Source organism: Typopeltis vanoorti, chromosome 6, assembly GCF_054136105.1.
Source record: "Typopeltis vanoorti isolate ZY-2024b chromosome 6, IOZ_Tvanoo_1.0, whole genome shotgun sequence".
Lineage (NCBI taxonomy): Eukaryota > Metazoa > Arthropoda > Arachnida > Uropygi > Thelyphonidae > Typopeltis > Typopeltis vanoorti.
Window position 1 is genome coordinate 80292336 of NC_143554.1, and position 13283 is coordinate 80305618.

A 13283-nucleotide genomic window follows, 5' to 3' on the forward strand; every position below is an offset into this window, starting at 1 on the left:
CTGTCCTCTACAGATAACGGGGAAGATGAAAAGCATTCTTGCTTCACCCCTTTAAGCCAGTCCTTATAAGGACTATAAGTATATATATATATATATATACCGTGAGATGCGGTGATTAATACCCTTGGAGGGTAATGGATGGCAATGCTGTAGCCAATGAAGTTCTAACTGAGGCTCGGCTATTTCTCTTATCCTCTTGCATGATCAGAGCTTTAATAGCTCAATAACACCTTATCCCTACACTGTCCTCTACCTATGACGGGGAATATGAAAAGTATTCTTGCTTCGCCCCTTTAAGCCAGTCCTTATGAGGACTATAAGGATATCTACTGTGGGTTAAGTATTCTTGACCCATCCTGGGTAATGGATGGCAATGCTGTAGCCAATGAAGTTTTAACTGAGACTCGGCTATTGCCGATACCCAACCATTACCAGTGCTTATAGCTAAATAACACCCCATCCACACATATTCTCCAATCAGATGAAGGTATAAAGAGTCAAGGACTCAGTTCATCTCTTCAATCCCCCCCAAAAAAATCTACTGTTTCAGGTATCAAGAATATAATATATAATATAAACTTCAACGAATTTTTACTATGCATGTACCATTGTTCGCATATTTTAGCAATACATACTTGAAGAACTCAATTCGATCTCCAAGATCGGCTATTCTGAGTACACTTCCAATTCCGCCAACGTCCATGGTACCCTTGATGACTACAGCAAATATCCCAGTATACATTAGGAGCGACTGTAAAACGTCTGTCCAGAGTACAGCTTTCATACCTCCCTAGGAAAAACAGCATTGATTGAATCTTCGTATAACTGAAATAATCGTTGAAAGATCTCATGTAGCTTAACTTACCAGAGTGCAATAGATGGTACACACAATTCCGATTGAGAGGATGGAAGTCCACCTCCAGAGTCCAGTCACTGCACTAAGAGCTAGGGCTGGAGCGTATAGTACAACTGCCATATACATAATCTATGGGGAACGAATTGAAAAATATAAGAAAACAATTTACTGACTATCTCTTGGTTTATCTCTCTCTCTCTCTGACTAGTCATATTGATATTTGATTTGATATTCTTTATTAATAAACAAAACTCACCATCTGTATCATAAAGAAAACAGAAGTAACATTCCTTGTAGCTTTTCCGAATCTCCTCTCAAGATACTGAAAAAAAAACAAACAACAACAGCAATTTCACTATTTACGTATTAAATTAAAGTTCTTTTCATTGAAAAAGATATCTGCAGAAGACTCAAAACAAATTATGATGCAAGATAAATACCCTCCATTACCGTTGATAATACCCAGATCTCTATATTTGATTACCTCTTCTTAGCCTGATTAACAGCTGTAACCTATCTCAGGATACGGACATCGAATTCATAGTCTCCATCTTCCCTCCATAAAAAGTAGGTGCCCTTTTCCACTCAAGATGCTTCTCACTTCTACAGCTCGTGAGACTGATAAATCCCAATTACTCCCATTCCCAGAACAACGTTTTCTCATATAGGGTGATATATCAAAAGTCTCTCTTAAATGCTTGATGGTTTCACCTCTTTATTTTGGAAGGGTGTTCCCCATTGTTTCCCTGACTACAATCTCTAGTTATCAAAAAATAAAAAATAAATAAATAAAAAAATCAAGAGGGTAATTCTTTTTTCCTTCTTGGCTACTTATCCAACATAACACTAGTATAGTTCCAGCCACTCCTCATTGACCTTAGAGTATAAAAAGAGTGCTCCTATTCAGCAGAGAGTCCGAAGCAGGGAAGATAAAAATAAAGACTGATATTGAAAATGAAGAAAGAGACAATTGAACAGTTTTGGCCGTTTGACTCACTACTATTTCTAAAACTGAATTTTTACTATTAAAGGAAACGTCTCAAAAAGGGCATTAAAAGCTTAAATACAAGCAGCAGAATAAAAGTAAAGATGGGCAGTAACAATAGACAGGAAATAGACCCAGCATGGATGATCCGATCCTTAACTGGGATGGTATTAGCCACGATATTAGCCTTCACTGCCTGGGTTTATTCAATTCCCACCTCCATATAAAAATCAAAAGAAATTATTTATAACGAAAAACCCAATGAAATGAATAATGGATTCGGTTTTATAATTATGTATAGACCTATATACCTTACCACCGGTTTTTGAAGCGAAATCAGACAGAATAAAAGTCAATCCTTATTCCGGTAGTATCCTATGTCTGATGACAAAGGAACACTGACTTGAAGAATCTCCTTGTCCGATCCCTTTCCTTATACAAATATTTTCTGTATTTGTGTTGTGATAGTTTATTACACGTTCCTTTTGGTGTAAATATCTTTGATTATTTCGACAATTCATATATTTTTATGCTAGTATTTTCAGGATATCCTGTATAATTTTACCGGAAGCATTCTATTGCTTCTTTTTTTTTCATTATTGGATTTACAATAAATGTAGCATCAGTGTATGATCTTCCCTTATGGAATCCTTGTGCTCATCGTTATTATTTAGTCTCTTGATTCTAATTCTGCTTCGATATTTCTACACATATTTTAGAATAGTGCATAGTAAGTTTATACCTCGATAGCTTGGGGTTTAGATTTTTAATCCCATTTAAAATACAGGTATTGTAATGTTCACCCACCATTCGCTGAGGAGCTATATTTTCTTTAAAAAATGTTTAACTGAATTTATCATGTTTTCAGTAATTCGTTTACCTCCATATTTGATCTTATTGTTATAAAATCCATCAGTTCCAATTGGTTTCCTATATTTTTCAATTTTGAGATGACTAACCAATCATTTCTATTATATTATAATTTATTTTAATTACGTCTCTGCTTTCCTGATGTATTATTTCTGGCAATTTTGTTTCATCTTCACCTTAGTATATTTACGTATTTGCAGATTTGTTTTCATTTTTTTTTCTTTTATGTATTTATTTATGATTTTTTAATACTTGGTCTGCCAGAGGATACAAAATCAGTAATTGACTACGTTATCACAAATTTTAAATTAGCGGAGTTAATTTTAGGCGTAAGAGCATATCGAAACTTTGAATTAAACTCTGATCATTATATGGTATCAGCAAAACTTCGATTTAAACCAAAAGTGGCTAAACACACATAAAATTGACAATTCTTACCAACCAAGCTGCAAAATTTCTTCATTACAGGATCCCCAAGTTAGACAGCAATATCAAAAATGCACAAACTTAAAAACAGAAACCACACATGAATCAAGTGACATAGAAGATGAATGGGAAAATATGAAACAAATTCTCACAAAAGCAGCAACAGAAACCTTAGGAAAAAAAGCGCAAATGGATTAGAAAAAGAGGACTACGAGACTGAACAAAGAAATAGAAAATATAATAAAAACATAAAAGGAGAGTTATCAGAAATGGCTAAATTCCAAAACACTAAAAGCAGAAATAGAGTATAAAAGAAATAGTGCAATTGCAAAACGAGAAGTAAGGAAAAAACATAGATAAAGATGGAACAATTTCGTAACTGAACTAGAAAAGGATTTATTTAAGCCACAACCCCTAACCTATAAAGTAATAATATACATGAATAAATAAATAAAAGAAAAGATAAAAATACAAACAACGGATTTAGAAAAATGGGTGACCTATTTCCAAAATCTCTGGACAGATGAGAACAATGAAATAAAATTTTATAAAACAAAGAATGACCTAATAGAAATATCACAATGTTAAAACTAAAAAATACAATAAAGCAGATGAAAAATAGGAAAACACAAAACAACAGGAGAAGACAAATATAAATATACAACTATACAGAAATGCGGATGAAAAATTTGATGAAAGACTTCTGAAAATGTTTTAATATGGTTTGGATGTCTGAAAACACTCCTAACTCTTGGAAAAAAGCACTAGTTATCCCAATTTATAAAAAAGGAAATAAAGAAGATTGCAATATAACTATCAGGGAATTAGTCTGCTAAATACAGGATATAAAATATATGCAGGAATATTATAAGAGAAGCAAAGCAGTATTGTAGAGAGCAAAACTACTAGAAGAACAAAATGGTTTCCGAAAAGGCCGATCCTGTATAGATCCAATTTTTACTCTAAAATTATTAATAGAAAAGGGAATTTCAAAAAGAAACATAGAACATTTAAATCGAATGGACAACAGATACAAAATAAGTGGAAAAGAAAGAATTGGAAGACCAAGAAAGAGATGGGACGAGACCGGAACAGGCAGGCACTTGGCCTAAAATCCGTGTTAGGAAGAAGAAGATGATTTTTTAATATTCAGTGATTTCTTTTCTATTATTTTTGGATCATTCTCCCTACTTGTTTCTGCACTTCTTAAAAGTCATATTCCACCTCTTTAGAATTAGCAACTTCTCATAGTTTCATATTGAGAAGTTACTAATTTCATAAGAAGTTAATTTCATAAGAAGTTAATTTCATATTTTAAGTGTTATCCATATTTTTTCCTCTGTATACCATGGATTCCAATTTAATCCTTTGAATACTAAAAAAACGTTTTTTTTTCTATTTTATCGTTACCATTATTTATTTATTTATTTGGCTAGATGGGTGAAGCAAAAATGCTTTTCATCTTCCCCGTTATCTCTAAAGAAAATGTATGGATAGGATAATATAGAGCTGTAGGCTCTATATTATCCTATCTATAAATACGCCTTTTTTTTGGCTAGATGGGCGAAGCAAGAATGCTTTTCATATTCCCAGTTGTCTGTAGAGGACGAATAAGGAAGGATAGGGTGTTATTGAGCTATGATCATGACAGGAGGGTAACAGCAACAGTCGAGTCTCAGTTAAAACTTCATTGACTACAGCATTGCCATTCGTTACCCTCCCAGGGTACCCATTTTAGTCGCCTCGTACGACATGCATGGGCTGAAGTTGAGCTATTCTTATCCGGGCCACCACACAACACTATTAAAGAAAAGGCAACTCTAAAAATTAGGACGATTCCTAGATCACTCCATAACGGCTGAAAGACCGTCCAACTCAGCGTTGGTTCCCCTCAGCGATGGGCTCCCCCACCACCGAGCAGAACCGCTCATATTTCGAGGAAAAGCATCCACCGACACAGCCTCTCACCGGTACATGCCGGAAAACACTTTCTCCGGAGACTCAAATTGCTCCCTCAAGGCAAAAAAAACTTAAGAGAGCGAAACTCAAACTCTCGAATTTCTGCGTCTATTTTGGTCGCCTCTTACGACACGCATAGGTTACGCCGGCGCTATTCTTATCCTGGCCTCCACACGAGGATGGAATTTCATCCTTTAACATTTCATTATTACCATTATAGTCCTTATAAGGACTGGCTTAAAGGGGCGAAGCAAGAATGCTTTTCATCTTCCCCATTATTATTACCATTATAGTCCTTATAAGGACTGGCTTAAAGGGGCGAAGCAAGAATGCTTTTCAATTTCCCCGTTATCTGTAGCGGAACAGTGTAGAGATAAGGTGTTATTGATCTATTAAAGCTCTGATCATGGCAGGAGGGTAACAGCAACAGCCGAGCCTCAGTTAGAACTTCATTGGCTACAGCATTGCCATCCATTACCCTCCAAGGGTATTGGATTGAATGAATCAATCACCGCATCTCACGGTCTATTGATTCTTGACAATCACGTTCTCGTACATCACAATTCCTTACCATTATTAGTCCTTATAGTCCTTATAAGGACTGGCTTAAAGGGGCGAAGCAAGAATGCTTTTCATCTTTCCCGTTATCTGTAGAGGACAGTGTAGGGATAAAGTGTTATTGAGCTATTAATTAAAGCTCTGATCGTGGCAGGAGGATAACAGCAATAGCCGAGCCTCAGTTAGAACTTCATTGGCTACAGCATAGCCATCCATTACCCTCCAAGGGTGTTGGATTCAATGAACCATCTCCTTACCATTACTAAAATCGTAACTGAAATTATAATAGCCGCTTTATACCCAATAATAAAAGGTATTGGGTTAATATTTTAAATAATATAAAAGATGCTTAAATTAATTAAATTTTTGAAAAATATTAATCCTTTAATTTATAATATTTACATTAAAGTACTTATAAAAAAATTTTAAATGTTAAATATAAATTTAAATAAAACATGATTGCATTGTTAGCTTATAACAGGCGATCTATATTAGTTGAATGTTAGTGGAGAGTAATGAAAAGCTCAGGAATGAAGTCATGGGTCCTTTTTATTCTCTAAATACTTATAAGGTTGGTGGGATTTTTCAGTGCTTATTTCAGTGTCTCATTTACTCAGACGAATAGTGTTTGCGAACACATTCGTATTCCTATTACTTTCCTCTTCATGGACATGTGAACATAAGACAGATTTAGCTTCTTCACTTTCGGCTATCTTTTGCAACTAATTCGGCTTCATTTCACATCCATCTTTGTTTCTTTCTTTTTTAGCTTATCCTTGGTTATGTAACTCATTATTTGTTGTAAGTTGTAGCCACAATATTTTTCATATCAGTTCAACTAAAATAAAAAATAATAAATAAAAATTTGTGATATACAGAATATTTATATCTGTTCCAAACCAACTTGCTCATGCTTTAATATATTTTTATTTGACTTTTAATACTATTTATCAAAATTTTATAAATAAAAAAAATTGCTGGGCGTTGACAGAAGACTAATTATTCCCCTCTTTTTTCACATTTAGTAAGCACTTTTCTTTGGAATTACATGATAGAAGTCATATAGAATTCACCAGAAATTCAGGTTTTTCTTGACACGAAAACAGATAAACCGGCTAGAAGAACGCACGCAATATACAGACATAAAAGAATACGATAATAAGGATTAACTACCTTATTCCATAGTGTTGTCCACTTTCGAAAGCCTGTATGGTACGGCATAGGTCTATGCCTAAGCATAAAACAGGAGTTATTGTAAAATTTACTTTCTAAAGGAGGAATTTTAAAACATTTGAAACGCTGATCAGATTGCGTTCAGTTAACTGAACACATAAGGATGATTTTAGCATAATAGGATGCCAACAGAATCGATTTTAGAAAGCTGTTTTCTAAACAAAATATTATAATAATAAGTAATTAAACTCTGACTTAATGTATATATTATAATTAACCATTTAAAATAATAAAAAATATATATTATTTGAATAAAATTTTGAATTCTTTAAAATAATAAAAGTACATCTTTTTTATTTTGAATTCTTTGAAATTATAAAAATACACCTTTTTTTATTTTAAATCTCTTAGTGTAATAAAAACTCCGCCTCAATTTGATTTTATTAAGGCGGTCGGCTATTGCTGTTACCCTCTTATCGTCTTGATTTTACGGCTAATAATCTGTTCTAGTAATTGCTAGTAATACCATGTAGTATGTTATAGTATGTTATATTAAACGTCGTGAAAAATGAAAAATATAAAGGTAGGGATGCAGCACAAAATTGTGTAGTGGGTATCGTACGCTGATGTGCATGCATCAAAGTCCAGAATGGTGCTCTCTGCATTCTGTTCGAAAGCAGCCTTCCTCTTCAAACTAATTGTAATATCACTTTTACAGATATCTTCCCAAAAGTCATCCATTCTAGCTATATCTTTTCTTTTTCTCCAGCCTTAATTACTATAATCTGTCCCAGATAAGCATATGAACCCCTCCCTCTCTTCACTTCTCTATCTTCCATTATAATTGCTTTTGGTGCTCAATTGTCATTCATATATACGAATACCATCATCAAAAGATTGTAAAGAAATCGTACGTTTTTCAGCATTCAAAATGGGATGGGCTAAGGAATAAAAAAATCCCAATCCTGTTCCGTAAACCAAATATGAATACTTTTTCGGTCCACTTCAGGATACTGTAAAACTCGGTGTAGCTTTGGAAATACCAAAGCGCTTTACATCGATTTTTACAGAGGTCAAGTCTCATGAGATTGTTACAAAAATAACCTTGCATGTCTCTATATATTTATGCTAAATGTTAATGTAAATAACCCTATGGGAATTGACTGTACTTACTGCTTTAACAAAACTTTCTAGAATATAAAAAAACAAAGGCAATGCTTTGCCACCAGAACTTTGTATAATAGCTATGTATAAGATCACAAGAAAGTTTACGATTTAAGTGTATGAGAAAGTTGTTTGCGAGTTCTGCATATAAACACCTTCAAAGTTAGTGTCAAAGAGATCGGCAACGTTCAGACAAGTTTCCGCTGCCCGACAAGATAGGATTAAAGGAGTGTACGGAGGAGAAGAAAGAATGGGTCGGTCTTAACAGAAGATCAAGGGGTCGTGCCGAATTCTTCGGGGGTTACAACCATTGGTGCAAGGTCCTGGAGAACGCGAAATAAAAAGGGACTGAGTCGAACATCGTGTTGGGCAGAGAACCAGGGAGTCGGCATGTACAGTTATCAGAGTTGGCAGTTAGAGGCAGAGTCGCCGGTAGTTAACCGCAGAAATATCGGCATTAGGATTCAGAGTACCAGACCTTACGGGGAACCCACGCCGGAGGAGAAAATGGGAATTACGAGAGAACAGCTGATGTAAATACTCGAGCCAAGTGTTGGTCCGATGTCTATTTGCCATGGGAGGTCAACCAAAGCCATAAGCTGCAGAGCGATCTTCAAGCCCGTATGCTGAAACCTCTTGCCTGCGCTTTTCGAGCACCAGAAAATTGCAGTCCAAAGTCTGCCAATATCCCAATGAGATCCCGCCTGAAGCAAGACTCTTCAGACAGAAGCCTAAGGCCCGAGACGAAAGAAAAAGCATAGGGACTTTAGTGCAGGACCTTTGGATGAGTGTGCAAACACAGAGCCTCTGTAAGTTAGTTCCATATTTAGTTGTACATTCCTTCTGTAATCTAGGAGATACGATATAGATGGACTGAATAAGAAATAGTAATAAGAAATGTCTATAAGAGAGTCCTCTGATTTGTTGTTAATTGGAATATGATTTGTGAGATAATTTGGCATAGCTTAACTAACCTCTTTGTGAGCAAATTAGTTTCAATAATTTGATTTAATAAGCAGAGAAGCAATTTAGTAATTATATTGTATAGTCCAGTGTTTCTCAAAGTGTGGTACACATACCCCTAGGGAGTACACGAAAGGTCTTCGGGGGGGGGGGGGTACGTGGCAATGCATCATTTCGGTTTTGGCCATGCATCATTAATGCATGGAATCATTATTAAGAAAAAAAGAATTATTTTAAACGTATATATTTCTCAATAAATTATATATTATGTATGAATTCTCCTACTCAAATTGCTAGCTACTATTGCCACGACGTTCGCGTCCTGACGATAGTAAATTGCTCCCTACGGTAAACAATAATAGCATCACTCCCTAATAGCATCACTAAACTGAAGATGCAAGAAAAACAAGTAGTTTTATTGTATCACTGAATAAGGTACAGAGACATTTGTAGTCTGTACAATATATTTCTCAAGAAATAGTGCAATTAGAGACAACTGGGATAAAAACGACACTCATTAATGAATCACATCTCCCCTCCAACAGAAACTGTTGTATAGACTCAAGCAAAACCATGTTACTGGTGCAACACATGGTTTTTGCTTGACGCCACCCGGTCGTGAAAGTGTCAAAACTGAGAAATACATAGTGAAATACAATGTGTTTTAGATATTACGTAATTATATATTTTGGCTACAAATACAAAGGAATTTCCCGAATTAACGGATAAAACTCTAAGGTTCATTTTTCCATTTCCAAGTTCATGTCTATGCGAAGTTGGATTTTCGACCCTTGTAGTTATTAAGACAAAGAGGAGGAACTGCATTACAGATGTCAAACCGCATCTGAGATTGAAATTAACAACTACAGAGCCAAAGTTTGCTGAAATTTTATCCCACGGTAAGCAATTTCACTTCTCTCGTTGATTATAAATTATTTAAATTAAGTAAAAATTTATAATATCTTTATAAATTTTATTCTGTTAAAAATAAATAATATTTTTTGTTTACATGAACATATAAATTCAAATAAAATACACATTTACAATGAAATATACTTTATTTATTTATTTATTATTTTGATAAGGGGTACTTGGTAATAATGAAAACTTAAGAAGGGATACACGGATATCTGAAGTTTGAGAAACACTGATATAGTCATTTAGTATTGAAAAGAGAAAGTTTGTTTCTTTATGCTAAAAATCTAACGGATTGGTAGAGAGAGTAACTTCCCTATCGTTTAATTAATGTACTTAATGTAAATAAAATATGTTTTAATTATATGTCAATAGAGTGCCGCCTGATCTTTTATTTTACAATGCATTGTTCCTAAATAAAGTCGGATCTGTGAGCGGGAAACAACTAAGCCATTAAAAGCGTAGTTTAAGTACTTCAGAACCACGACAATACAAATGGTGGATAAACATAGTATGAACTAAAATAAGAAAGAAAGGTTACAAAAGTAAAAGTGCACTGCTAATAAAGAATAAAAAATATATTACAAGGATAAAGCAAGGATTAAAGTGTAAAAGGTTTAAAGTAAAGATTACATCATATTGCAGTACACTAAGGTATAATAACATAATAAATCTCATTCGTTACAATTGGCGCAGCCGACAACATTCGTTACAATACCATACTTTTGATCAAACTACCATAAAGAAGTGGTTTTTTACAAAAAAAAAAAAAAAAACTACCATTACTCATATTATTTAAAAAATTAAGTAAGGTAACTCTTCTTTGTAGGATTAGTTTACTTTTCACTAAGAATATCAGCAGATAGAGAGTTTGCTGATATTCTTATATATAACAGAGAGTCAAAAAATTGCAATTTAGAATAGCAATCAAGCGAAAGGATTTCCTGAATAATGTACTGATGAGTTTAAGAGTGCTGTGAATTCCATTCGGAATAACCAATACCGATCTTGAAGTTCTGCTCCAGAGAGAGAGAGAGAGGGGGGGATTGCTATTACTGAAGCCTATTTTCTTTACCTTTGTATATATATCCAGATGACAGCCTCTACACATCTGGTTGAACATATTTCTCTCTCTCTCCTCTTAAATGCTTTGATTTCTAAACCTGTCTCTTGCCATGCTATTAAAGATCATTTATTAGAAAGAATCTTATTCATCTCTACTAACAACATAATAAGCTTCTTTACCAAATGATTTTGAATGAAGTGTTCCTGTATTTGTATATAACCACTAATGAGAAAATTGCCAAGGATGAAAATAATATTTTTTTTAAACCTCAGATTGCATCCTCAAGTGCATGTATGAAGTGCTTATTTAAAATCGTAAAAAGCTTAATGAACAGCTTTTATAAGGATCCGTGGGAGGCCTCATTCCAAAATGTTCTAACAAGTTTCCACTTAATCTGAAATAGTAGAATGTTATTAACTGCAGCTCTTAAGGGATTTTAAATATAAATTCATGTGAAAATGATTCGTTAACTCTAGGCATGCGCCGAATCTTCGGCCATGTGTTTTTGGCCAAATCAGTAGAAAGATTCGGTATTCTTCCCGCCAAAGCAGAAAAATCCTGTCAAACAGCGTAATAAACGCAACCAATCGGAAAAAGCCTTCGCTTATCTTGAGCGACCTTTCGAAAAGAAGGGTTTCCAAAGCTAAAGAGTAAACATTATTTCGCAATAAAATTTTTCAGAAATTTTCTTTCGGCATTAGTTACCAGCTTATTTCTTGAAAGTGTTTTTCTTTTTTCTTTTTTTTTCTTTAGTAGTGCGAGATTATTTATGAAGAAACCAGATGCATGCCACTTCAAAAATTCTGAATTCATGTTCCTACATCATAATTTATTGCGAGTTCATTTTGATTTAAATCCATAATTATTGTCTATAGTTCACATTTTAAAATACCGTATTTTTCGGACGATAAGACGCACCCCAAATTTATGAGACGAATTTTAGAATTTTTTTTTTTTATATATACAGATATTTACAAATTCTTACTTAATTTTTATTTATTGTTACAATCATTTGTATTAGCACTATTCAGTTCATCTTCACTCTCGGTACTCTCACTGGTCTCGTTAATGTCACCGTTCGTATTACTTTCATCTGAACTATTGTTGTCACTCCCTTCAAAAACTGCGTCATCTTCGGTATACCATCCATCGCATTACTTATCCCGCATTTCTTAAATGACTTTATAATCCTCTCTTCTTTCACAGCTTCCTATGAATTTTTCACCCAAGGTACATCTTTCTGAAATTGTTGGCTGTTTCCTGTTGCTGTAACATCGTGATTTGGCTTTGCCATCCATTTGTTCCACTCTTCCCGCATAAAATTTTTGAGTGGTTTATTAATAGATCAATCCAAGGGTTTTAATTGACTTGTAAGGCTTCCAGGAATGACAGCTAATTCTGTATTCATTTCTTTTAGAAGCCTCTTGGTTGATTCTGTGTTTATGCACTTTGAATTGATCCCACACTAACATCGCAGGCTTTTTAAACAACGCACCTGGACGTTTTGCCTATATCTTTTGTATCCATAATTTCATTCCTGTTTCGTCCACCCAGTCTTTATCTTGAACGTGGATAATAATGCCACGAGGAATTTCATCTCTCGGTAACGTTTTTCTCTTGAAGATTAACATGGGGGGGGGATAGTTTTGTTCCGTCCGCGCAACAAGCTAAAACTACAGTGTAGTGAGTTTTTTCGTGACTTGTTGTTTTGATCTCTATTGATTCGGTGTCTTTTGAATCTACTCCGATTTGAAGGACATCAAAAGTTAGAGGCACTTCATCCATGTTCGCAATTTGATTAAGCTCAAAGTTAAATTTCCTTCTCGCTGAATATTACAAATCTATGGAATGCTCTAATTTTAGCTTCATAGTCAGCCGGCATTTTTTGGGCTAGTGTGGTTTTTGTACGCATGCATAACCCGTGTCTTTTCATAAATTTAAAGCACCAAGACAGTGATCCGGTAAAATCTAAAATTTCATTAGCAGTTGCCCATCGTTTCGCTTCAAAAATTATCATTTTCGTAGAAACAGATATTCCCATGTTTCGATGATTTGTTACCCAATTTTTCATTTGTACTTCTAATTTTAGCCATTTTTCTAGGTGCAAACGGAATGTTTCCTTGTGTTTACATAGCAGTTTTAATTGTTCCTCTTGTTTTTTCCACTCCCGAACCATTTTTTCTGTTGGCGGTGGACCAAAATGTCTTTCTGCTGCTCTGTTTTCCATATTGTTTTGCATAATTTATCAAATTTAATTTTTAACTGACGTTATATGAAAGTCTTTTGTTTTGTTTTACACTCATTTTTTCTAATTTTAAGATAAAAATTTTAACGACTTATAAAAAATA

The 13283-nt window shown here is 34.3% G+C and overlaps 1 protein-coding gene across 1 annotated transcript in view; it reads right to left on the reverse strand.

Moving 5' to 3' along the window:
* Positions 1-13283, reverse strand: part of LOC150105621 (putative sodium-dependent multivitamin transporter) — a 56089-nt gene that overhangs the window by 24917 nt on the left and 17889 nt on the right. Inside the window, exons 3-5 of the mRNA XM_090394948.1 lie at positions 1113-1178; positions 866-985; positions 636-790 (exon numbers count right to left, since the gene is read on the reverse strand). Coding sequence (XP_090251074.1) covers positions 636-790; positions 866-985; positions 1113-1178 — 341 coding nt within the window. The remainder of the gene's footprint in view (positions 1-635; positions 791-865; positions 986-1112; positions 1179-13283) is intronic.